This window comes from Tachyglossus aculeatus, chromosome 17 (genome assembly GCF_015852505.1).
Source record: "Tachyglossus aculeatus isolate mTacAcu1 chromosome 17, mTacAcu1.pri, whole genome shotgun sequence".
Taxonomy (NCBI): domain Eukaryota; kingdom Metazoa; phylum Chordata; class Mammalia; order Monotremata; family Tachyglossidae; genus Tachyglossus; species Tachyglossus aculeatus.
In genome coordinates, this window is record NC_052082.1 from 35687018 (window position 1) to 35714590 (window position 27573).

Consider the following 27573-nt stretch of genomic DNA (forward strand, 5'->3'; position numbering starts at 1 on the left):
TTCTGGGAGACGCGCCCTCGGCCTCTCGCGGCCCCCGCGCATGCGCGGCGCACGGAGGCCGCGGGATCCTCCGGCCCTGCGGCCCCCCCCGCGCATGCGCGCCGCACAGCCCTCCGGGAGTTATAGTCCCCGGGAGCCCCCGCCTCCCACGGCCTCCGCGCACGCGCGGCGCGCAGCCTTCTGGGAGACGTAGTCCTCGGTCTCTCGCGGCCCCCGCGCATGTGCGGCGCACGGAGTCCGCGAGATCCTCCGGCCCTGCCCCCCCCCACGCATGCGCACCGCACAGCCCTCCGGCCCCGCGGTTCCCCCCGCGCATGCGCGTCGCCAAGCCCTCCGGGAGTTAGAGTCCGCGGGCTCCTCCGGCGCATGTGCGGCGCACAGCCCTCTGGGAGTCGCAGTCCTCGGGCCCAACGTCCCAGGCGTCGGCCCCCCCCCCCCCGCCCCATGGGAGTTGGAGTCCCCGGGAGCCCCCGCCTCCCGCGGCCTCCGCGCACGCGCAGCCTTCTGGGAGACGTAGTCCTCGCCCTCTCGCGGCCCCGCGCATGCGCGGCGCACGGAGCCCGCGGGCTCCTCCGGCCCTGCGCCCCCCTCCACGCATGCGCGCCGCCAAGCCCTCCGGGAGTTAGAGTCCGCGGGCTCCTCCGGCGCACGCGCGGCGCACAGCCCTCTGGGAGACGTAGTCCTCGGGCCCGCCGTCCCAGGCGTTTCCTCCCCTCCCGCCCCCGCGCGTGCGCGCGCACAGCCCCCTGGGAGTTGGAGTCCCCCGGGCTCCGCCGGCGCCGCGAGTCCCGGGAGCCCCCGCGCGCGTGCGCGCCGCCCGCCCCCTGACGAGGAGGAGGAGGAGGAGGAGGAAGAGGAGGAGGAGGCCGGAGGAAGAGGTCGAGGGTCCCGGCCCGGGGCGGACGAGGAGCCGCGCGACCTTGAGCGGTGAGAAACGGCGCGGCCTAAGGCGCCCCCCGGCGGACACGGACGCTCCCTGCACCCTAGTGACCCCCCCCCCCCCAGCGCCCTGTCAATCTCCTCCTCCTTCCCTCAGCAACCCCCCCGCCGCCTGATAATAATATTAGTAATAATAATAATAATAATGATAATAACGATGGCATTTGTGAAGCGCTGACTATGTGCCAAGCACTGTTCTAAACGCCCGTATGGGAGGAAATACCAGGTGATCAGGTGGTGGGGCCCACAGTCCTCACCCCCATTTTGCAGACGAGGCCACCGAGGCCCAGGGAATAATACCGATCATGACGGCGTTTGTTAAGCGCTTATTATGTGCCGGGCACTGTGCTAAGCGCCGGGGGGATACAAGGTGGGCAGGTGGGCCCATTGGGGGGGGCTCACGGTCTTCATCCCCATTTGACAGATGAGGGAACCGAGGCCCAGGAAAGTGAAGTGACTGGCCCACAGTCACACGGCTGACAATAATAATAATTAATAATAATAATAATGGCATTTGTTAAGCGCTGGCGATGTGCCACGCACTGTTCTAAGCGCTGGGGGGGGGTTCCAAGGTGGTCAGGTGGACCCACAGGGGGGGCTCACAGTCTTTCTCCCCATTTTCCAGCTGAGGGAACTGAGGCCCAGAGAAGGGAAGTGACTGGCCCATGTCACCCAGCTGACAACAACAATAATAATAATAGTGACGGCATTTGTTAGGCGCTTACTACGTGCCGAGCGCCGTTCTGAGCGCCGGGGAGGTTCCAAGGCGATCAGGTGGGCCCGCGGGGGGGGGGGACTCCCGGTCTTCATCCCCGTTTGACAGATGAGGGAACTGAGGCCCAGAGAAGCGAAGTGACTGGCCCAAAGTGTGTACACACACACACACACAAACACACACACACACACACACACCAGTGCACACCCCCCTGTCAGTTTCCTCCTCTTTCCCTATCACCCCCCGACTCCCCGCCCCCTCCCCCGCATATAATGTCGCCCCCCTCCACACACACATACAAGCCCCTCACTCCCTGCCCCCCTCCCCCCCTTATAATGTCGCCCCTCACAGAAACACACACACACACACACACACACACACACATATACAAACCCCTGGCTCCCTGCCCCCTTCCCCGCATATAATGTCACCCCCAAACACAAACACACACACACACCCCTCTCTCCCTGCCCTTCTGCCCCCCCCCCCTCCATCTAATGCCATGGCAGGCCTCTCCCTGCCCGCCCCCCCCCCATGCCCTGTCAGTCTCCTCTTCCTTCCCCTAACCCCCCCCGCCATACAGAGACACACACACACAGACACACACAGACACACACCCCCCTCTCTCCCTGCCCTTCTGCCCCCCCCCCCATCTAATGCCATGGCAGGCCTCTCCCTGCCCCCCCCCCCCAGTGCCCTGTCAGTCTCCTCTTCCTTCCCCTAACCTCCCTGCCACACACACACACACACACACACACACACACACACACACACACACACACACAAAACCTCTCTCCCTGCCCTTCGGCCCCCCCCATCTAATACCAGGCCTCTCCCTGCCCGCCTTCCACAGTGCTCTGTCAGTCTCCTCTTCCTTCCCCTAACCCCCCCCACCATACACACACACACACACACACACACACACACACACACACACACACATCACACACACAATCACACATACACACACACACACCCCTTCCCTCCCCCCCCCCCCAGCACCCTGTCAGACTCCTCCTCCTTCCTCCACACCCACACACGGACATCAACACACAACTTCCTGTCCCGCTCCTCCCCCATCATTTCTGGCCTCTCCCCTTGTCACTCACCTCCTCCAACATCATCATAATAACAGTGGTATTTGTTAAGCGCTTACTATGTGCCAAGAACTGTTCTAAGCGCTGGGGAGGTTACAAGGCAATCAGGTGGTCCCACAGGGGGCTCACAGCCTTCATCCCCATTTGACGGATGAGGGAACTGAGGCCCAGAGAATAATAATAATAATGGCATTTATTAAGCACTTACTATGTGCCAAGCACCGTTCTAAGCACTGGGGAGGTTACAAGGCAATCAGGTTGTCCCACAGGGGGCTCACAGTCTTCATCCCCATTTGACAGATGAGGGAACTGAGGCCCAGAGAATAATAATGATGGCATTTATTAAGCACTTACTATGTGCAAAGCACCGTTCTAAGCGCTGGGGAGGATACAAGGTGATCAGGCTGTCCCATAGGGGGGCTCACAGTCTTCATCCCCGTTTGACAGATGAGGGAACTGAGGCCCAGAAAATAATGATAATGGGATTTATTAAGCACTTACTATGTGCCAAGCACCGTTCTAAGCGCTGGGAAGGATACAAGGCGATCAGGTTGTCCCACGGGGGGGCTTACAGTCTTCATCCCCATTTGACAGATGAGGGAACTGAGGCCCAGAGAAGTGAAGCGGCTTGCCCAAACCCTCCCCCGCACCACAAACACATAGGTACCTATTCCTCCTTTTCCCCCTAACACCCTTGCCCCACGTACATCCCCGGTGCCCAGTCTCTCCGCCACCCCGCCGCGCCATAGACCAAATCTTGGCCCGTAGCGTCAGTTCATCCTTCACCTTTGGCGCTTTCCCTCCCCGCCATAGACCAAATCTTGGCCCGTAGTGTCAATTCATCCTTCACCTTTGGTTCTTTCCCTCCCCGCAATTCCAGCTCCCGACTTCCCCCAGTTTGCCCAACATAAGCCATCGTCTCCATCACGATCCCCCAACCGCCCGCTACTTTTTTTTATCGTGCCCACTTGACGCATCGCTTCATCTGAGCGTGCCCCCGGTGCTCCTCTAACGCCAACTTAGACACCGTACCCCGATCTCAATCAATCAGTCAATCAATCAATTGTATTTATTGAGCGCTTACTGTGTGCAGAGCACTGTACTAAGCGCTTGGGAAGTCCAAGTTGGCAACACATAGGGACAGTCCCTACCCAACAGTGGGCTCACGGTCTAAAAGATCTCATCCATCTCCCCCCTAACCCGTCCCCCGCATCCTGCCTCTCCCTCCCGCCTCATGCCCCACGGACGCTCCTCACCTTCGGAGCCTTATTCATTCATTCAGTCGTATTTATTGAGCGCTTACTGTCTGCAGAGCACTGTACTAAACGCTTGGGAAGTCCACGTTGGCAGCAGATAGAGATGGTCCCTATCCGACAGCGGGCTCACAGTCTAGAAGGGGGAGACAGACAACAAAAACAAAACCTTCCACCCTCAGCCCCACAGCACTCAAATACAAACGGGAAGTTAATTTTCACGCCCGTCTTCCCCTTTAAACTGAAAGTTCCTAATGGGCAGCGAACGTCTCTACCAACCCTGTTAATAATAATACTACTAATAATAACGATGGCATTTATTAAGCGCTTACTATGTGCAAAGCACCGTTCTAAGCGCTGGGGAAGTTACAAGGTGATCAGGTTGTCCCACAGGGGCTCACAGTCTTCATCCCTATTTGACAGATGAGGGAACTGAGGCACAGAGAAGTTAAGTGACATGCCCATAAGTCACACAGCTAAGGGGCAGAGCCGGGATTTGAACCCATGACCTCTAACCCCAAAGCCCGGGCTCTTTCCATTGAGCCGTGCCGCTTCTCTATCTTCCCCTTTAAACCGAAAGTTCCTGGTGGGCAGAGAACGTATCTACCAACCCTGTTAATAATAATACTAATAATAAACTAATAATAAATAAAATAATAAAAGAAGCTTAGAACGGTGCTTTGCACATAGTAAGCGCTTAATGATGGCATTTATTAAGCGCTTACTACGTGCCAAGCACCGTTCTAAGCGCTGGGGAGGTTACAAGGTGATCAGGTTGTCCCACGGGGGCTTACAGTCTTCATCCCCATTTTACAGATGAGGTCACTGAGGCACAAAGAAGTTAAGCGACATGCCCTTAGTCACACAGCTAAGGGGCGGAGCCGGGATTTGAACCCATGACCTCTGACCCCAAAGCCCGGGCTCTTTCCATTGAGCCGCGCTGCTCCTCTATCTTCCCCTTTAAACTGAAAGTTCCTGGTGGGCAGAGAACGTATCTACCAACCCTGTTAATAATAATACTAATAATAAACTAATAATGCTAATAATAAGTAAAATAATAAAATAAGCTTAGAACGGTGCTTTGCACATAGTAAGCACTTAATGATGGCATTTTTTTAAGCGCTTACTGTATGCAAAGCACCGTTCTAGGCGCTGGGGAAGTTACAAGGTGATCAGGTTGTCCCACGGGGGGGCTCACAGTCTTAATCCCCATTTGACAGATGAGGTAACTGAGGCACAGAGAAGTTAAGCGACATGCCCTTAGTCACACAGCTAAGGGGCGGAGCCGGGATTTGAACCCATGACTTCTGACCCCAAAGCCCGGGCTTTTTCCATTGAGCCGTGCTGCTTCTCTATCTTCTCCTTTAAATTGAAAGTTCCTGGTGGGCGGAGAATGTATCTACCAACCCTGTTAATAATAATACTAATAATAAACTAATAATAAATAAAATAATAAAATAAGCTTAGAACGGTGCTTTGCACCGTTTGTACCGGTGCTTGAATCTACCCCGGTGGTTGGCATATAGTAAGCGCTCAGTACAGTGCTCTGCAATGCAGTAAACGCTCAGTAAATACGATTGAATGAATAGTAAGCGCTTAATACCGTCATTATTCTTAGTACAGTGCTCTGCACACAGTAAGTGCTCAATAAATACGATTGATGATGATGATTATTATTCTCTGTGACTCAAGTTTCCTTGTCTGTAATATGGGGATTCAGTCCCAGTTCTCCCTCCTCCTTAGAAAGAGCCTTGTAACGCTAATAATAATAATCGTGATATTTGTTAAGCGCTTACAGCGTGCCAGGCACTGTGCTAAGCACTGGGGCGGAAACAAGGAAATCGGGTTGGACACAATCCCCGTCCCCACATGGGCCTCAGTCTAAATCCCCGGTTTCCAGATAAGGTAACTGAGGCCCAGAGAAGCGAAGTGACTTGCCCAAGGTCACTTAGACAAGTGGCAGAGCCGCTACTCCATGGGTGGTGCCTAGTAATAATGATAATAATAATGATAATGGCATTTATTAAGCGCTTACTATGTGCAAACCACTGTTCTAAGCGCTGGGGAGGTTACAGGGTGATCAGGTGGTCCCATGTGGGGCTTACAGTCTTCCTCCCAATTTTACAGATGAGGGAACTGAGGCCCAGAGAATAATAATGATAATAACGATGGCATTTATTAAGCGCTTACTATGTGCCAAGTACCGTTCTAAGCGCTGGGGAGGTTACAAGGTGATCAGGTTGTCCCATGTGGGGCTCACAGTCTCAATCCTCATTTTCCAGATGAGGGAACCGAGGCCCAGAGAATAATAATGATAATAATGATGGCATTTATTAAGCGCTTACTATGTGCAAAGCACCGTTCTAAGCGCCGGGGAGGTTACAAGGTGATCAGGTGGGCCCACGGGGGGCTCTCAGTCTCAATCCTCATTTTCCAGATGAGGGAACCGAGGCCCAGAGAATAATAATGATAATAATGATGGCATTTATTAAGCGCTGCGCAAAGCACCGTTCTAAGCGCTGGGGAGGTTACAAGGTGATCAGGTTGTCCCACGGGGGGCTTGCAGTCTCAATCCCCATTTTCCAGAAGAGGGAACTGAGGCCCGGAGAATAATAATGATAATAATGATGGCATGTATTGAGTGCTTACTATGTGCAAAGCACCGTTCTAAGCGCTGGGGCGGTTACAAGGTGATCAGGTTGTCCCACGGGGGGCTTACAGTCTCAATCCTCATTTTCCAGATGAGGGAACCGAGGCCCAGAGAATAATAATGATAATAACGATGGCATTTATTAAGCGCTTACTATGTGCCAAGCACCGTTCTAAGTGCTGGGGCGGTTACAAGGCGATCAGGTGGGCCCACGGGGGGCTTACAGTCTCAATCCCCATTTTCCAGATGAGGGAACCGAGGCCCGGAGAATAATAATGATAATAACGATGGCATTTATTAAGCGCTTACTCTGTGCAAAGCACCATTCTAAGCGCTGGGGAGGTTACAAGGTGATCGGGTGGGCCCACGGGGGGCTCACAGTCTCAATCCTCCTTTTCCAGATGAGGGAACCGAGGCCCAGAGAATACTATTGATAATAACGATGGCAGTTATTAAGCGCTTACTATGTGCAAAGCACTGTTCTAAGTGCTGGGGAGGTTACAAGGTGATCAGGTTGTCCCATGTGGGGCTCACAGTCTCAATCCTCATTTTCCAGATGAGGGAACCGAGGCCCAGAGAATAATAATGATAATAATGACAGCATTTATTAAGCGCTTACTATGTGCCAAGCACCGTTCTAAGCGCTGGGGATGTTACAAGGCGATCAGGTGGTCCCACGGGGGGCGCACAGTCTCAATCCTCCTTTTCCAGATGAGGGAACTGAGGCCCAGAGAATAATAATGGTAATAACGATGGCATTTATTAAGCGCTTACTATGTGCAAAGCACCGTTCTAAGCGCTGGGGCAGTTACAAGGTGATCAGGTTGTCCCACGGGGGGCTTACAGTCTCAATCCTCATTTTCCAGATGAGGGAACCGAGGCCCAGAGAATAATAATGATAATAATGATGGCATTTATTAAGCGCTTACTGTGTGCAAAGCACCGTTCTAAGTGCTGGGGCGGTTACAAGGCGATCAGGTGGGCCCATGGGGGGCTTACAGTCCCAATCCCCATTTTCCAGATGAGGGAACCGAGGCCCGGAGAATAATAATGATAATAACGATGGCATTTATTAAGCGCTTACTCTGTGCAAAGCACCATTCTAAGCGCTGGGGAGGTTACAAGGTGATCAGGTGGGCCCACGGGGGGCTCACAGTCTCAATCCTCATTTTCCAGATGAGGGAACCGAGGCCCAGAGAATAATAATGATAATAATGATGGCATTTATTAAGCGCTTACTGTGTGCAAAGCACCGTTCTAAGTGCTGGGGCGGTTACAAGGTGATCAGGTGGGCCCACGGGGGGCTCACAGTCTCAATCCTCCTTTTCCAGATGAGGGAACCGAGGCCCAGAGAATACTATTGATAATAACGATGGCAGTTATTAAGCGCTTACTATGTGCAAAGCACTGTTCTAAGTGCTGGGGAGGTTACAAGGTGATCAGGTTGTCCCATGTGGGGCTCACAGTCTCAATCCTCATTTTCCAGATGAGGGAACCGAGGCCCAGAGAATAATAATGATAATAATGACAGCATTTATTAAGCGCTTACTATGTGCCAAGCACCGTTCTAAGCGCTGGGGATGTTACAAGGTGATCAGGTGGGCCCACGGGGGGCTCTCAGTCTCAATCCTCCTTTTCCAGATGAGGGAACCGAGGCCCAGAGAATAATAATGATAATAATGATGGCATTTATTAATAGTAATAATAATAATAATGGCATTTGTTAAGCGCTTACTATGTGCAAAGCACCGTTCTAAGCGCCGGGGGGATACAAGGTGATCAGGTTGTCCCACAGGGGGCTCACGGTCTTCATCCCCATTTTCCAGACGAGGGGACTGAGGCCCAGAGAAGTGAAGCGACTTGCCCCAAGTCGCCCAGCTGACAGTTGGCAGAGCCAGGTTTTGAACCTGTGACCTCGGACTCCAAAGCCCAGGCTGTTTCCACCGAGCCACGACGGCGCCCGGGACCGTTATTTTTACCGTTCTTCCCGTCTCCCCAGGTCCTCTTCGTCCCTCCGGCCCCGGAAGAGGCCCGGACGCCTGAGACCGAGCCCCGTCGACGGCCGGCATGTACGCCCCGGGAGGAGCGGGGCTGCCCGCCGGGCGCCGGCGGAGAGGGCAGGGCGGCGGCGGCGGCGGCACGGTGCCCAAGCAGCCCGAGCGCAGCCTGGCATCGGCGCTACCGGGGGCACTGTCCATCACGGCCCTCTGCACCGCCTTGGCCGAGCCCGCCTGGCTGCACATCCACGGGGGCACCTGCTCCCGCCAGGAGCTGGGGGTGGCCGACGTGCTGGGCTCCGTCGACCCGGACCTGCTCAGAGGTGAGACTCGGTCCGTTCCTCCGCGGGGGACGGCGGGCGGTGGGCCCACCGGGGCACGGAGGGCCCCGACCGCGGAGGGGATTTTGCCAAATGAACCCGATCGATCAATCAAGCAGTCGTATTTATTGAGCGTTCACTGTGTGCGGAGCGCAAGTTGGCAGCGTAATGGATCGATCGAGCCACCGGTGGTGTTTCCGGAGCGATGACCGCGACACCGTGATGAGCGCTTGGGAGGGCACGGCGGGGTCGGAAGACACATTCCCTGCCCACGGGGAGCAGCGGGGCCCCGTGGAAAGAGCCCGGGCCCCGGATTCAGGCCTCTCAATCCATCAATCGGTCGTATTTATTGAGCGCTTACTGCGTGCAGAGCACCGGACTAAGCGCTTGGGAAGGACAAGATCATCATCATCATCAATCGTATTTATTGAGCGCTTACTGCGTGCAGAGCACCGGACTAAGCGCTTGGGAAGGACAAGATCATCATCATCATCAATCGTATTTATTGAGCGCTTACTGCGTGCAGAGCACCGGACTAAGCGCTTGGGAAGTACAAGATCATCATCATCAATCATATTTATTGAGCGCTTACTGCGTGCAGAGCACCGGACTAAGCGCTTGGGAAGGACAAGATCATCATCATCATCAATCGTATTTATTGAGCGCTTACTGCGTGCAGAGCACTGGACTAAGCGCTTGGGAGGTACAAGATGGCAACATATAGAGACAGTCAACAGTGGGCTCACAGTCTAGAAGGGGGAGACAGACAACAAAACCAAACATAGTAACAAAATAAAATAAATAGAATAGATATACACAAGTAAAATAAATAAATAAATAAATAGAGTAATAAATACGTACAAACATATATACATATATACAGGTGCTGTGGGGAAGGGCTGTATGATCGTGGGCAAGCTACTTTTCATTCATTCCTTCATTCATTCATCCAATCATATTTATTGAGCGCTTACTGTGTGCAGAGCACTGGACTAAGCGCTTGGGAAGTACAAAGTGGCAACATATAGAGACAGTCCCTACCCAACAGCGGGCTCACAGTCTAGAAGGGGGAGACAGAGAACAAAACCAAACATACTAACAAAATAAAATAAATAGAATAGATATGGACAAGTAAAATAAATAAATAAATAGAGTAATAAATATGTACAGATATATATACATATATACAGGTGCTGTGGGGAAGGGCTGTATGATCGTGAGCAAGCTACTTTTCATTCGTTCATTCATTCATCCAATCGTATTTATTGAGCGCTTACTGTGTGCAGAGCACTGGACTAAGCGCTTGGGAAGTACAAGATGGCAATATATAGAGACAGTCCCTACCCAACAGTGGGCTCACAGTCTAGAAGGGGGGAGACAGAGAACAAAACCAAACGTACTAACAAAATAAAATAAATAGAATAGATATGTACAAGCAAAACAAATAATTAAATAAATAGAGTAATAAATACGTACAAACATATATACATATATACAGGTGCTGTGGGGAAGGGCTGTATGACCGTGGGCAAGCTACTTTTCATTCCTCCATTCATTCATTCATCCAGTCGTATTTATTGAGCACTTACTGTGTGCAGAGCACTGGACTAAGCGCTTGGGAAGTACAAGGTGGCAACATATAGAGACAGTCCCTACCCATCAACGGACTCACAGTCTACTTGAGTTTTCGGGGCCTCAGTTACCTCATCTGTAAAATGGGGATTAAGACGGTGAGCCCCCCGGCGGACATGGACCGTGTCCATTCTGATTATCCTGTATCTACCCCAGCAGTTAGTTCAGTGTCTGGCACGTAGTAAGCGATTAACAAATGCCATTAAAAAAAAAAAATAGGAGAACCAGAAGAGGACAGTTTTAGTGCAGCCGAGGTTTCGTTAACGTTTCCGGGAGGAAGGGTTGGTTGACAACGTCGAAAGCAGCTGAGAGGTCGAGGAGGATTAGGACGGACATGGAGATGATGATAATAGTGGCATTTGTTGAGCGTCTACTATGTGCCAGGCACTGGGGTGGATGCGAGCGGACCGGGTCCCTGCCCCACGTCAGTCTCAATCCCCATTTTACAGCTGGAGGTAACTGAGGCCCAGAGAAGTGAAGCGAGTCGCCCAAGATCACACAGCGGACGAGTGGCAGCGGCGGGATTAGAACCCATGCCCGGGCTCTAGCCGCCACGCTGCCTCACTTGCAACCTGTGAGAAGGCGGTCTCTGTGGCGCGAAGGGGACAGGAGCCAGATTGGAGGGGGGCAAGGAGAGAGAGAATTGGAGCAGCCGGTGTAGACAACTCGGTCAAGACGTTCCAGGTTAGGAGATACGGGCGGGGGGTCGGCGGCGAGCAGGATGAGACCGAGGTTCAACGAATAGCCCTGGGAGAGAGACCAAGGCAAGGAAAGACGAAGGACTGTAAAGCACCCAGCCGGTCCCTCCGCTCCAAATTTACCCCCGAAGCCCCACAAAGCCCACCCCGGCCCTGAAGTTGCCCTCCGTAGAGCTCCAGGAGGTTCTGGGATCTGGGATGGCTTCCTAGGATCAGCGGGAACGCGGGAGAGGGAGGAGGGAAGTTTCAGAATTGACCATCCTCCAGAATTCACCTCCTCCAGGAGGCCTTCCCAGACTGAGCCCCTTCCTTCCTCTCCCCCTCGTCCCCCTCTCCATCCCCCCATCTTACCTCCCTCCCTTCCCCACAGCACCTGTATATACGTATATATGTTTGTACATATTTTTTTTATTCTATTTATTTATTTAATTTATTTCTACATATCTATTCTATTTTATTTTGTTAGTATGTTTGGTTTTGTTCTCTGTCTCCCCCTTTTAGACTGTGAGCCCGTTGTTGGGTTGGGACTGTCTCTATATGTTGCCAATTTCTACTTCCCAAGCGCTTAGTACAGTGCTGTGCACATAGTAAGCGCTCAGTAAATACGATTGATGATGATGACCATCCCGCTTTAAAAAAAATAGTGCCTTTGTGCTGTAAACCAGTAGCCGCTTCTAGGCTCTTAAAGACGGTCTGGGGCCGTTTCTCTTCGTAGGGGTGGGAATTTTGCCCCCCAAATCCAGCAGAGTTCCCAGCCTGCCGAAACCAAGGCAGAGGAGGGGGGTAGTTGGTTCCGGGATGGAGGCAGGGGAATAACTTGGCCGTTTCACTGCTCGGTGTAGCGTCAAGAGCCGAAACACTGACTGATGCACCGACCTGGTCTTCAGGTTGTCGAGCTGACCCCACGGCCCCGCTTACTATGTGCCAAACACTGTTCTAAGCGCCGAGAGGGGGATACAAGGTAATCAGGTTGTCCCACATGGGGCTTACAGTCTTCATCCCCATTTGACGGATGAGGGAACTGAGGCACAGAGACGTAAAGTGACATGGACCCACCCCAGCCCTTAGTACAGTGCCTCATGCGCAGGAAGCGCTTAACAAATGCCATTATTATTATTATTATTATTGTTATTATTATTATTAGCGGCGTGGCTCAGTGGAAGGAGCCCGGGCTTGGGAGTCGGAGGTCATGGGTTCTAATCTTGGCCTTCCCCACAGCGCCTGTATATATGTATATATGTTTGTACATATTTATTACTCTATCTTGTACATATCTATTCTATTTTATTTTGTTAGTATGTTTGGTTTTGTTCTCCGTCTCCCCCTCTTAGACTGTGAGCCCACTGTTGGGTAGGGACTGTCTCTAGATGTTGCCAACTTGGACTTCCCAAGCGCTTAGTCCAGTGCTCTGCACACAGTAAGCGCTCAATAAATGCGATTGATTGATTGATTGATTGATTGATTTTCGTTTAGAGTGCCTGGTGAGCACAACTGGCACAGACTCGGCCAGTTGGTTCCACTAGAGAAGCACGGGCCTCGGAGTCAGAAGGTCGTCGGTCCCAAACCCGGCTCTGCCGCCCGTCGGCTGTGTGACCTTGGACAAGTCACTTAACTTCTCTGTGTCTCAGTCACCTCGTCAATAACACGGGGATTGAGACCGTGTGAGTCGCAAGCGGGACTGCGTCCGACCTAATTGGGCTGGTATCTACCCCAGTGCTTAGGGCGGTGCCCGGCGTGAGGTAGGCACTTAACATTCATTCAATTCATCCGTTCGATCGTATTTATTGAGCGCTTACTGCGCGCAGAGCGCTGTCCTAAGCGCTTGGGAAGGACAAGTTGGCAACATATAGAGACGGTCCATTAAAAAAAAAAATGACTAGAGTTAAGGATGGTAGGGAGAGGACTGAGCTCACCGTCTGTTAACAGAAGGCCGTCTTTCATCTCAGATAAAGCGCTTCATCTTTATTCATCTTCCTTGGGGAAGCAGCAGTGGAAAGAGCCCACGCATTGGAGTCGGAGGTCATGGGTTCAAATCCCGGCTCCACCACTTGTCAGCTGTGTGACTTTGGGCAAGTCCCTTCACTTCTCTGGGCCTCAGTGACCTCATCTGTAAAATGGGGATTAAAACCGTGAGCCCCCCCGTGGGACAACCTGATCACCTTGTACCCTTCCCAGCGCTTAGAACAGTGCTTTGCACGTAGTAAGCGCTTAACAAATGCCGTTATTATTATTATTAAAAAAAATGACTAGAGTTAAGGTTGGTAGGGAGAGGACTGAGCTCACCGTCTGTTAACAAAAGGCCGTCTTTCATCTCAGATAAAGCTCTTCATCTTTATTCATCTTCCTTGGGGAAGCAGCAGTGGAAAGAGCCCAGGCTTTGAAGTCAGAGGTCATGGGTTCAAATCCCGGCTCCACCACTTGTCAGCTGTGTGACTTTGGGCAAGTCCCTTCACTTCTCTGGGCCTCAGTGACCTCATCTGTAAAACGGGAATTAAAACCGTGAGCTCCCCCCGTGGGACAACCTGATCACCTTGTACCCTTCCCAGCGCTTAGAACAGTGCTTTGCATGTAGTAAGCGCTTAATAAATGCCGTTATTATTATTATTATCTGGGGTCTTCCCAAGGCATCCATCTCCTCAGACCGCCGTAGCAGTGGGTTAGCGGAGCTCTAGAGGATTGTAAGTCAGCCTCAGTCTCCCCCCAGAGAAAATCTCGTTCCCCAGACTCTTCTCTTCATCCTGGGTTCCCGGGAACCTTAAGGGACCAGGATGGTGGCCCTCAGACTTGGCTGTGTCCTTGGCCCCGAGGGGCCCACTTGGGGGGGGATTTGGCCGCGAAGTGAGACGCGAGAGAATTCCCGATGCTTGGAGAGGCTGGCGAGGCCAGGAATGAGCCCGACAGGGAACGCCGGGCATCCGCTTTTTCCTCGGCCTCCTCAAAGGCCAGGCAGCAGGAGCTACAGCCGACTGAGCGGCTGGGTGGGCATCCAGCAGCGGCCGGGCAGCACGCGGGATCGCCTCCGCTTTGCCCCGGGCCCATTCGCCGGGAACCAAACGGTCCAGTGGCCCTGCGGCAAGCTGCCGTAGCCTAGCGCGATGCCCTTGTCCTTGGATCTGGACTCTCCGAGTACTCGATATCCAGCCCACCCTCAGCCCCGCAGCACTCCTGTACGTACCCGTCGTTTATTTATTTACATTCGTGTCTGTCTTCCCCTCTAGACCGTGAGTACCTTGTGGGCGGGGGACGCGTCTGTTGTGAGGCTTAGGTCGCAGTGAGCACTCACTAAATACCACTGATGGATTGATCGATAATGTCCCGAGGCAGGAACCGCCGGCTCCCTCGGAGAAGGTTAGGGAATGCCGTGTCTGCAGTTGAGACTTGGGAATCCCAGGAATCCTGCCGGGTGGCAGTCTTGGCAGTGGCATCGCCATTTCCCCGGCCAGGGCCTTCCCGGGGCGGCGCGGACCGACCTCGGGGGCGGTGGCCTTCCGGAGGGGCCCGGGTCCCCGTGGCTTGCTGGTTACCATGGTGACAGCCCGGTCCAGGCCCCCGTGCAGTCTGAGTCCTGGAATTGGGCTGGGAATATAAGGCCCCATCCCTGGGCTGCCAACTGCTGAGAAGGATTTTTACCTACTGTAGGAAAAAAACGGGCCCTGAACTTGGTATTGATGTCATTATTTCGACTGTAAGATGCCCCCTGGGCACAGCCGTCCCCTGGGGGCAGACAGACCCGGGCCCTGAGAGGGAGAGGAAGGGAGGCGTCAGGAGGGGCGGCTAGAAATCGTCTATCAGAACCCCGTTTCCTCCCTGCTCGCCGCCGAGCACCCAGGGCCAGGAGGAGACCGTCCGGTGGAGGCGAGAGGGGGGAGGAAGGAAGGAAGCGGGCAGAGGCCCGGACGGGGAGGCCGCAAAGGAGCCCCCGTCCGGCCCCGCAGCCGACACGGCTCCAAGGGCGTCGCTTGAAGAGCGCGGTGGGAAGGGAGAGCGAAGACCCCACAATGGGGGAAAGGTTGCCCGCGGCGCAGGGGGAGGAGGCCGCAGGCGGCTCACCAGACCCTGACGTGGCCCCCACAATGGCCGTGTGGCTCCCTTCCTACCAGGGGGACGCGGGCTGGCTCTCCGGGGCCAGTTGACCGCCCCGACCGGACCCGGCTCCCTCTCCCACCCTGCCAGAAACAGAGGCGTCGGCTTTCTGCGGTAGCCCCGGCCCTACGGCCGCCCTCTTTCCCCTCCCCTTCCTTCCCTCCTCACCCCCTAACCACCCTCCAACAGCCCCTCCACGACCAGCAGGCCTCGGCCTCGGAGCGAGCGGGATTCCGCATTCCCGGCAGCCTTTGAAATCTTCCCCCGGCCTTTGCGGACACGGCCGACCTCACCTCGTCTCCGGGGGCCGTCCGGATCTGTTTTGGGTTCGGCCCAGCTGCCGGGCGGCCGGGAAGCTTCGCTCATCCGTATTTATTGAGCACTTACCGTGCTCAGAGCTTGGGAGAGTACAGTGCGACAGTGAACAGACACGTTCCTTGCCCACGACGAGCTCACGGTCTAGAGGGATGACTGCGGGGTGGTGGGAGAGATCCAGTGCCGTCGTGGGTTCCGGGGTTTGGACCAGAAGAGAGCCGGGGAGAAGTAGAGATAAACACCATCTTACCCCTGGAATGGTATGCGAGTCTGAGTCAGGCCAAAGGTTGGAGCAGTGAGGCCGGGAGAACCAGGGCCTTCCCAACCAGTCCGGGCTTCCGACTCACCGATTCCTGGCGCTCCCGCCCCGGGCCGCGAACCTCCCTGCCGGCCCACGGGAGACGACCTCAGCTCCCCTCCAGCGACCGCCTGCTTCTTTTAGACCGTGAGCCCACTGTTGGGTAGGGACCGTCTCTGTATGTTGCCAATTTGTACTTCCCAAGCGCTTAGTCCAGTGCTCTGCACACAGTAAGCGCTCAATAAATACGAATGATGGTGATTGGGGCACTTAGGTATCATCTTCACCGGCGGGGGAGGCGGAGAGTATCTGTCAGAGAGGGAAACCGAGGCATGAAGCGGTTCAGGGATTTACGCCCGGCGGCCGAGGAAACCGGTGAGGGGCCCCTCCCCATCCCCCCCGGCCCTACCTCCTTCCCCTCCCCACGGCACTTATATATATATATTTACAGATTTATTACTCTCTTTATTTTACTTGTATGTATTTACTATTCTATTTATTTTGTTAATGATCAATCAATCAATCAATCGTATTTATTGAGCGCTTACTATGTGCAGAGCACTGTACTAAGCGCTTGGGAAGTACAAATTGGCAACACATAGAGACAGTCCCTACCCAACAGTGGGCTCACAGTCTGAAAGGGGGAGACAGAGAACAGAACCAAACATACCAACAAAATAAAATAAATAGGAAAGAAATGTACAAGTAAAATAAATAAATAAATAGAGTAATAAATATGTACGCGCATTTAGCTTTAATTCCGTTTGTTCTGACAACTTTGACACCCGTCTCCATGTTTCGTTTTGTGGTCCGTCTCCCCCTTCTAGCCTGTGGGCCCGCTGTCGGGTAGGGACCGTCTCTCTCTGTTGCCGACTTGTCCTTCCCGAGCGCTTAGTCCGGTGCTCTGCCCACGGTAAGCGCTCGATAAATACGACTGAACGAACCCCAGGTCTCGACTCGAAGTCTCCCTTCTCCAAGAGACTGACCCCCCACCTCATTTTAGCTCTGGTTCTAGGGAGTAAAGCAAGGGAGGGGTGGCGTTTATTACACTCTTCTCCCGCCCTCCCGTCCCCCTCAGAGTCCAGATGAGCAGCCAAGCCAAACTAGCTGCCGGTTATCGGCTCCGGAGTGAGTGCTTTTTTCCAGAGACTGGATCCCGTGCCTTTCCCAGGAACGGCCTCCCGGAAGCACCTTGGTTCAGGCCTCCCTCCCTCCCTCTCCCTCGGCGGGCAGCCCGGGACCAGATGGAGGAATCGAGCTCTCCGCGGAGCTTGACCTGATAATAATAATAATAATGATGGCATTTATTAAGCGCTTCCTATGTGCAAAGCGCTGTTCTAAGCGCTGGGGAGGTTACAGGGTGATCGGGTCGTCCCACGGGGGGCTCCTAGTCTTCATCCCCATTTTCCAGATGAGGCCACTGAGGCCCAGAGAAGTGAAGTGACTTGCCCAAAGTCACTCAGCTGACAACTGGCGGAGCCGGGGTTCGAACCCATGACCTCGGACTCCAAAGCCCGGGCTCTTTCCACTGAGCCACGGTTGATCTCATTTTGCTGCGGGTGGCTGCTTAATAATAATAATAATAATGGCATTTATTAAGCGCTGACTGTGTGCAAAGCCCCATTCTAAGCGCTGGGGAGGTTACAGGGTGATCGGTTCGTCCCACGGGGGGCTCCCAGTCTTCATCCCCATTTTCCAGATGAGGCCACTGAGGCCCAGAGAAGTGAAGTGACTTGCCCAAAGTCACTCAGCTGACAACTGGCGGAGCCGGGGTTCGAACCCATGACCTCGGACTCCAAAGCCCGGGCTCTTTCCACTGAGCCACGGCTGATCTCATTTTGCTGCAGGTGGCTGGTTAATAATAATAATAATAATAATGGCATTTATTAAGCGCTGACTGTGTGCAAAGCCCCGTTCTAAGCGCTGGGGAGGTTGCAGGGTGATCGGGTCGTCCCACGGGGGGCTCCCAGTCTTCATCCCCATTTTCCAGATGAGGCCACTGAGGCCCAGAGAAGTGAAGTGACTTGCCCAAAGTCACTCAGCTGACAACTGGCGGAGCCGGGGTTCGAACCCATGACCTCGAACTCCAAAGCCCGGGCTCTTTCCACTGAGCCACGGTTGATCTCATTTTGCTACAGGTGGCTGGTTAATAATAATAATAATAATAATAATAATGGCATTTATTAAGCACTGACTGTGTGCAAAACACTGTTCTAAGCGCTGGGAAGGTTACAGGGTGATCGGGTTGTTCCACGGGGGGCTCACGGTCTTCATCCCCATTTTTTCCAGATGAGGGAACTGAGGCCCAGAGAAGTGAAGTGACTGGCCCAAAGTCACCCAGCTGACAATTGGCGGAGCCGGGATTCGAACCCATGACCTCGGACTCCAAAGCCCGGGCTCTTTCCGCTGAGCCACGCTGCTTCTCATAAGTCAGATCCTCCAACTTCCAGCCTCACGCTCCGTCCACTAGGCCGTTCTGCTTCTCCAGTCAGGCTGGATTTGTAAATCCACGGGGGCAGCGAAGGGGCTAAGAAAAAGTTAATGAGAAAGATAACAATTCAGGGGAAGCGGTCGGTTTCAGGCCGTGGGGCTCAGACCTCTGGGCCTGGGGGCTCGGGCTTTGGGGCCAGAGGTTACGGGTTCAAATCCCGGCTCCACCACTTGGCAGCTGTGTGACTTGGGGCAAGTCACCTCTCTGGGCCTCAGTTCCCTCATCTGGAAAATGGGGGTGAAGACCGGGAGCCCCCCGGGGGACACCCTGATCACCTTGTAACCTCCCCAGCGCTTAGAACGGCGCTTTGCACATAGTAAGCGCTTAATGAATGCCACTAAAAAAAAAAAAATGGTGCAAAGAATGAGGAGCAGCCCTCCTCCGGACAGAGGGCGTCCAAAAAGAAAACAGGCATTCAGCCTTGGGGGAGCAGAAACGTGGCCACCGATCCGTGTTTTCAGCAAAGACACAAAGGAAAGGAGTGCGAGAGGAAATCCAGATTTAAAGTACCTCCTAGAAGGATAAAGCAGAGAAGAGGAAGGCCCGCCTGGCAGTCCTTTAATCAATCAATCAATCAATCGTATTTATTGAGCGCTTACTGTGTGCAGAGCACTGTACTAAGCGCTTGGGAAGTCCAAGTTGGCAACATATAGAGACAGTCCCTACCCATCAGTGGGCTCACAGTCTAATCGATCTCTGTGGGTACTTTCCCTGCCCACAAGGAGCTTACAGTCTAGAGAGCTGATGGATGGGGAAACTGAGAGTCACCTAGCTGGCCAGTGGCACAATGAATCAATCAATCGTATTTATTGAGCGCTTACTATGTGCAGAGCACTGGACTAAGCGCTTGGGAAGTCCAAATTGGCAACACATAGAGACAGTCCCTACCCAACAGTGGGCTCACAGTCTAATCGATCTCTGTGGGTACTTTCCCTGCCCACAGGGAGCTTACAGTCTAGAGAGCTGATGGATGGGGAAACTGAGAGTCACCTAGCTGGCCAGTGGCACAATCAATCAATCAATCGTATTTATTGAGCGCTTACTATGTGCAGAGCACTGGACTAAGCGCTTGGGAAGTACAAATTGGCAACATATAGAGACAGTCCCTACCCAACAGTGGGCTCACAGTCTAATCGATCTCTATGGGTACTTTCCCTGCCCACAGGGAGCTTACAGTCTAGAGAGCTGATGGATGGGGAAACTGAGAGTCACCTAGCTGGCCAGTGGCACAATCAATCAATCAATCAATCAATCGTATTTATTGAGCGCTTACTATGTGCAGAGCACTGGACTAAGCGCTTGGGAAGTACAAATTGGCAACATATAGAGACAGTCCCTACCCAACAGTGGGCTCACAGTCTAATCGATCTCTATGGGTACTTTCCCTGCCCACAGGGAGCTTACAGTCTAGAGAGCTGATGGATGGGGAAACTGAGAGTCACCTAGCTGGCCAGTGGCACAATCAATCAATCAATCAATCATATTTATTGAGCGCTTACTATGTGCAGAGCACTGGGCTAAGCGCTCGGGAAGTCCAAATTGGCAACACATAGAGACAGTCCCTACCCAGCAGTGGGCTCACAGTCTAAAAGGGGGAGACAGAGAACGAAACCAAACATGCTAACAAAATAAAATAAATAGGATAGATATGTACAAGTAAAATAAATAAACAGAGTAATAAATATGTACAAATATATATGCATATATACAGGCACAGGGCGGTGACTCACTCCCTTCCCCAGGCCAGACCCGGGGACGTTCTTCTGGCGGGGTCAGAGGGCAGGCAGAAGGGCCGCCGTCTCCGTTTGGGCAGCCCCTTTATAAATACTGGGCTCCACCCGAGAATCAATCAATCAATCGTATTTATTGAGCGCTCACTGTGTGCAGAGCACTGTACTAAGCGCTTGGGAAGTCCAAGTTGGCAACATAGAGAGACGGTCCCTACCCAACAGTGGGCTCACAGTCTAAAAGGGGGGAGACAGGGAACAAAGCCTGGTGGAGCAGACCCATCCCAGCTAGCCCGGGTGGCTGCCGGGAAATATAGACCAGCAGCCCCTCTGCCTATTAAATTAATTTAATTTTGGTGTTTGTTGATGATGGCATTTGTTAAGCACTTACTATGTGCAGCGCACTGTTCTGAGTGCTGGGGGGGGATACAGGGTGACCAGATTGCCCCACGTGGGGCTCACAGTCTTCATCCCCATTTGACAGACGAGGCAACTGAGGCTCAGAGAAGTGAAGTGACTTGCCCAAGGTCACACAGCAGACACGTGGCGGAGCCGGGATTAGAACCCACGACCTCTGGGTCCCAAGCCCGGGCTCTTTCCACTGAGCCACGCAGCTAGCGCTTACTGTATGCAAAGCACTGGGGTGGATACAAGGTGATAATAATAATAATGATGGCATTTATTAAGCACCTACTATGTGCAAAGCACTGTTCTAAGCGCTGGGGAGGTTACAAGGTGATCAGGTTGTCCCCCGTGGGGCTCACAGTCTTAATCCCCATTTGACAGAGGAGGTAACTGAGGCCCAGAGAAGTGAAGGGACGTGCCCAAAGTCACCCAGCTGACAAGCGGCAGAGCCGGGATTTGAACCCAGGACCTCCCGAGCCCAGGCTCTTTCCACTGAGCCATGTTGCTCTCTGTTGGGAGGTGGTGTTTCTCCTCTCATTTCGTGTCAACTCTCTCACCAACTCTGAGCCTGACCCCTGGCTGGCTGGATCGAAGTCTGATCCAAGGCTGACGGTAATAATTGATTTATTTATATTAATGTCCGTCTCCCCCTCTAGACTATTAATCAATCATATTTATTGAGCGCCCACTGTGTGCAGAGCACTGTTGTGGGCAGGGAACGTGTCTACCGGCTCTGTTCCATCGTACTCTTCCAAGGGCGTACACAGGACGGTGACCTGCCTGCAGTAAGCGCTCAATAAATACGGTTGATTGATCGATAATAAGCCGGGCAGAAGTCAAGTAAGAGAAGCAGCGTGGCTCAGTGGAAAGAGCCCGGGCTTGGGAGTCGCAGGTCATGGGTTCTAATTCCGGCTCCGCCAACTGTCAGCTGTGTGATTTTGGGCAGGTCACGTCACTTCTCTGGACCTCAGTTCCCTCATCTGGAAAATGGGGATGAAGACTGTGAGCCCCACGTGGGACCACCTGATGGTCTTGTATCCTCCCCAGCGCTTAGAACAGTGCTTTGCGCGTAGTAAGCGCTCAACAGATGCCATCATCATTTTTAAGTGAAGTCCCTAAGGTCCAAATCCTGATCCTTTTAGACTGTGAGCCCACTGTTGGGTAGGGACTGTCTCTATATGTTGCCAATTTGTACTTCCCTAGAGCTTAGTACATAGGAAGCGCTCAATAAATACGATTGATGATGATCCTGATCTCTGTCTTATAGAATCCGCGATAACGCAGCGGTCCCGTCTTGGCGGGTCATTTCCCTGCGCTTCGGTTTCCTCATCAGTACCTGGTTTCCCGTCTGCCGAGACTGTGAGCCCCAAGAGGGACAGGGAGAAGAGGAGGGGCTTGCCCCAAAATCCCACACCATCATCATCATCATCGATCGTATTTATTGAGCGCTTACCGTGTGCAGAGCACTGTACTGAGCGCTTGGGAAGTCCAAGTTGGCAACATAGAGAGACGGTCCCTGCCCAACAGTGGGCTCCAGGAAAGAGGCGGAATCCCCGGCCCGGGTTCTTGCCACGCTGGCACCCGACGAAGGGGGTCGGGGCCCGGCAGGAGCTCAATATACGCCATAAGTGCTCAATAAATGCTGGGGATCACGCAGCGTGAGAGGCAAGGTCCCGGCTTTCCGCGGGTCGACCGGGCGGGCTCCGGCCGAGTCGTCCCGCTCGGAGGTTGGGGTGAGCCTCGGGGGTCCGGTCCTCAAGCGGCTTCCTCCCGCCAACAGAGTTCTGCATGAACCCCCAGACGGTGCTCCTCCTGCGGGTTATCGCTGCTTTCTGCTTCCTGGGGATCCTGTGCAGCCTCTCCGCCTTCCTCCTGGATGTCTTCGGGCCCAAGCACCCGGCCCTAAAGATCACCCGCCGCTACGCCTTCGCCCACATCCTGACAGGTAACTCAGGCCGGCAAGCCGGGGGGGCCGGAAGCCAATCGCCGGGCCGCTCGGCCCTCTTTCGGACACGGAGCTTGGGGGTCCCGAGGGAAAAAAAACGGGAGCCGAGGTTCGGGACGGTCTGAGCCTCCGAAGGTAAAGCGTCTCTTCTTCCCACGTGCCCGGAGGTGTGTTCGTTCAGAGCCCCGCGGTGGGCCGGTTGCCCGCCCCTGAACCCGGCTCCCTGTCCGTCCGTTTCCTGGGCGGAAACTTTTCCACCTTCCTCCGAACAATCCCTTGAGAATCCTAATAACCCCTTGCCGGTTTATCCCCGGAGAAGTTGACGTGAGGCGGTAGAGATTGCAATAGCTCGACGGGAGTTGGGGTGGTTTGGGATCTTCGGTAGCTTTCCCCTTCCGTTTTCCCTTTTTTATGTTTTCGGAACCGAACTGATTCGGTGTATTTTAAGTCGGGACCGGAATCCTGGGCTTCCTGGGAATGTAGTCCCATGATATATCCCTTGATAATAATAATAATAATGGCGTTTATTAAGCGCTTACTATGTGCAAAGCACCGTTCTAAGCGCTGGGGAGGTTATAAGGTGATCAGGTTGTCCCACGGGGAGCTCACCGTGTTAATCCCCATTTTCCAGATGAGGGAACTGAGGCCCAGAGAAGTGAAGTGACTTGCCCAAAGTCACACAGCTGACAATTGGCGGAGCTGGGATTTGAACCCGTGACCTCTGACTCCAAAGCCCGGGCTCTTTCCACTGAGCCACGCTGCTTTGGAGGGAGAGTGACCATCCCGTGAGGGGTTTCGCCTACCCGCCCGTAACGAGTTCCTCTTCGAGCCTCACTCGGAACCTAACGGACCCTTCCTTAACAATTAATAATAATAATAATAATAATAATGTAGTATTTGTTAAGCACTTACTATGTGGAAAGCACTGTTCTAAGCGCTAGGGAGGTTGTAAGGTGATCAGGTTGTCCCACGGGGGGATCGCAGTCTTCATCCCCATTTTCCAGATGAGGTAACTGAGGCCCGGAGAAGTGAAGTGACTTGCCCGAAGTCACACAGCTGACAGTTGGCAGAGCTGGGATTTGAACCCATGACCTCTGACTCCAAAGCCCGGGCTCTTTCCACTGAGCCACGCTGATTAATAATGATGGACTGTGAGCCCACTGTTGGGTAGGGACCGTATCTATATGTTGCCAACTTGTACTTCCCGAGCGCTTAGTATAGTGCTGTGCACACAGTAAGCGCTCAATAAATACGATTGAATGAATGAATGAATGATGGTATCTGTTAAGCGCTTACAGTGTTCCCGGCACTGTACTAAGCACTGCGGCGGATAAAAGTGAATCAAGTTAGACACAGTCCCTGTCCTATGTGGGGCTCATCCCCTAAATCCCCATTTTACAAATGAGGTAACTGAGGCCCAGAGGAGCGAAGCGAACTTGCCCAGGTCACACAACAGACGAGAGGCGGAGCCGGGATTAGAACCCGTGACCTTCTGACTCCGTCCAGTACGTCGCGCTTACGGTGGGGTGCCGCTGCCTCCCTTCCCCCGGAGCAGAGCTTTTGGGGTGGGAGGATTCGTTGCCACGGCACCGTCCGGCGTCCCGGTAAGGACCGGAGCCCATTCTCCCGCCTCCCGCTTCCCGGCCTGCCTCCTCCCGCTCCGGACGTTGGCGGTGCCGGAATTCCAGGCCCGAAGCCACCCCCCTAGAGAAGCAGCGTGGCTCGGCAGGAAGAGCCCGGGCTTTGGAGTCAGAGGTCGTGGGCTCAAATCCCGGCTGTGCGACTTCAGGCGAGTCACTTCCCTTCTCTGTGCCTCGGTTACCTCATCTGTAAAACGGGGATGAAGGCTGTGAGCCCCCCGTGGGACAACCTGATGACCTCGTAACCTCCCCAGCGCTTCGAACCGTGCCTTGCACATAGTAAGCGCTTAATAAATGCCATCGTTATTGTTATTATTGTTATCGCGGGGGCACCGGGCCCGCCTGGGTGAGCCGAAATGGCCCTCGGCGAGGTTTCAGGATGGCGTTTGACGTTTCTTCCTTCCTTCCGTCCCCGTGTGCGCGCTCCCCGTGCAGTCCTGCAGTGTGCCACGGTGATCGGCTTCTGTTACTGGGCCTCCGAGCTGATCCTGGCCCAGCAGCAGCAGCACAAGAAGTACCACGGCTCCCAGGTGTACGTCACCTTCGCCGTCAGCTTCTACCTCGTGGCGGGGGCCGGCGGGGCCTCCATCCTGGCCACGGCGGCCAACCTCCTGCGCCACTATCCCACGGAGGAGGAGGAGCAGGCCCTGGAGCTGCTGTCCGAGATGGAGGAGAACGAGCCGTACCCGGCCGAGTACGAAGTCATCAACCAGTTCCAGCCCCCGCCCGCCTACACGCCGTAGCGCCGCCCCCGGGACTTGCTCCCCCGCGCCGCCCCGACGCTTCCTGCGGGCCAGCCTCCGCCCGGGGAGATTCGTTATCCGGCCCTTCTGCCGGGAAACGAGTCCCGCGTGCCCCTCCCGTGCGCCCCTTCCCCGACCGCCGCCTCCCGGATTCCCTGCAGCCTCTGCCGCCCGGGGTCGACCGCGCCAGCCGCTCTCCTCGGGCGTCCTTCGTAGGACTGCCTGGAAGGGGAGTCTCTACAGGGACCGGGATGGGGGGCGGGAGGAGGAGGAGAGATGCCCAGAAGGCCCCGGACAGAGGGGGATGCAGCAGTGCCGACCGTCTTTCTCCGCCTGCTCCGCCTGGCATCCGACGGGAGCGGTGGCGGTGCCCCCTCTCCTCGCCCTCCTCTCTCCCCCTCTCACCCCCCGCAAGCCGAACCCGGGGCCTCACGCCGCGACGGGCGCGGATCGCACTTTAGCCCCCAGCCCTCTTTGCCCGGGCCCAGTGAGGAGGGGCAGACGCGAGCGGGCCGCCAGTCCGAGATGGGCTGCCCGGGCTTCCCTTTCCAACCGGGGGCAACGGCGTCCTCATTTTAAGGATTTTATCCCTTTCTCTCGACCCTGCTACGTTTTTGCCGTCCCGTGCCTGCCCTAAGCTTGTTTTCCTTCCTGCTAACACCGCACGTCGGAGTCCGTCCCGCCAGCCAGCCAGCGCGTGAGACCCGTTAACCTGTAACCGTTGCCCCCGTAGAGAGGGCACAGCAAGACAGCGGGGGCCGTGCCCTCTCCCCTGGGAGCCGAGGTCCAGGCCGCCACTGTGGGTTCTGGTCAAGGGCGTCTCATTCTATCATCCTACAAACCGAAACCTGGGCTGGGAGGGAGGGGGCGTCCAGAAAGTCCCGCGGCGTCCTGTAGAGCCCGGTGGGGTTCCTCCGAAACCTTCCGGGGGGAAGGTTGGTCTCACCGAGCCGAGCGTGCTGCGGATTCCGGCCACGGGCGTAGCTCAGAGACGGGATTTGGGCCCGGACGCCGGGATGTCCTTTCCGCTGGGGTCCGGTCGAGGAGGCCGAACGGGGACCAAGGCCTTGTGGACTTTCCAGCTGCCCGGCGTTCCCGGCCGTAATCGCCGGGGTCACTCACACACCCCTCCGGCCGGGCTCCTCCCCTTCAGCAACAAGGGGGTTGTTTTAGAAACGACCTGTGCGTCGAGCCCGGGGAACTGCATAACGTGTCGTACTTCTGTTAAACCTTCTCATCCTGACTGGCGGGTTTCCTGGGGGAGTGGCCGGCTCCCCCAGGCCTCAGGCGGACGAAGAAAATGACTGGCAAAGCACCCGCCTGCCAGAGGCGTCCGGCTTGGTCACGAGGAGCCGAGCGGGAGGGCCTGAGCCCCGTGGACCGTCGGACGGGAGCCGACCTGCACTTTGCTCATTCGACTCCCTTCACCAACCCCAGCCTCGCTGCCGGCCGCCGATGGTTTGTCGTGAAAATTCCCGTCGGTCTTTTCGTTTTCTAGAGAAAAATAAAAATACCGCAACAAGGTCGTTAGCCGGCCAAGACCTGGCTGTTTATTCCCCATATTCGGCCGAAGCGAGCCTTCCGAGGCGTCCCGGGGCCGATGATAACCTCCCCGAGGTCCAGGCTCCGTGGGCCTGGACCGTCCGGCGAGGCAGCGGGTGAAAAGGTGAGAGGGAGCCGCGGTCTGGGCACGGGGCCCCCAGGTAGACTGTGAGCCCACTGTTGGGTAGGGACCGTCTCTATATGTTGCCAATTTGTACTTCCCAAGCGCTTAGTACAGTGCTCTGCACATAGTAAGCGCTCAATAAATACGATTGATGATGACGATGATGATGACAACCTTCCCCGATGTGCGTCAAAGCCGGTCATCTGGCCGGACGGCTCCTGCCGGCATCGGTAGAGATTCTTGGCTCGGGGGCGAACAGACTGACCTGCCGCTCTGCCCGGGCGTGGCATTTCGTGCCATCCGGATTCCCGGCCCGCGTTGCCCCTGTTCGGACCCGTGCCACCTGCCGTCCCTCGCCGCGAGCGGGAGTTTCCCTGGGCGAGGAGGGGTGCTTTAAGTGGAAACCCCATCTCCTCGTATTTTGGAAATCGTAAGCCGCCTTCCCGTGAGCACCCCGAGGGCCCGGGTCCGGAGTCCCGCGCGTCCGTGAAGCGGCACTGGGGTAGCCCGCCGCAGACGGGTGGGCGGGCGAGCCTCGGCTCCCTCCCCGCCGCCGGACTGCGAGATGCCAACTAAGGTCCGGGGGCATCGGTGGGTGCCCGCCGACCGGGCCCACGATAGCTGGTGCTGGCTGTCGCGTGGCCCTGACTCATCTCACCTTGGCTGGGACGATACCGAGGGCCTGGCTCGTGCCCGCTCTGTTGATTCCTCTCGTGATCGTGTTGGCCTCTTCCCCCGGAGTGGGGACGGCAGAATTCCCCCAAAAAGGCCGCTCTGCCACGCAGGATAGGGCCGGCTGCCACGCTGGCACTGCCCGCGTGCAAATGTGGGACTAGAGGACTTTGGAGTCAACTTTCACCCGCCTTATTCACTGCTTGCCCGCGGAGCTGTCGCCCGGGATGGTTGTAGCCATCTCACCTGGCCTGCTCTAAATCTGCATTCTCCTCCTTTCATTCATT

General features: G+C 54.9%; 1 protein-coding gene across 1 annotated transcript; it reads left to right on the forward strand.

Annotated features, from left to right (window-relative positions):
• The first annotated feature begins 848 nt into the window (after positions 1-848).
• Positions 849-26474, forward strand: TMEM127 (transmembrane protein 127). The gene is made up of 4 exons (XM_038759758.1): positions 849-927; positions 8654-8974; positions 22401-22565; positions 24641-26474. Exons 2-4 carry the CDS (start codon positions 8722-8724, stop codon positions 24946-24948), a joined length of 726 nt encoding a protein of 241 aa, XP_038615686.1. The 5' UTR covers positions 849-927; positions 8654-8721; the 3' UTR covers positions 24949-26474.
• Positions 26475-27573: the final 1099 nt, after the last annotated feature.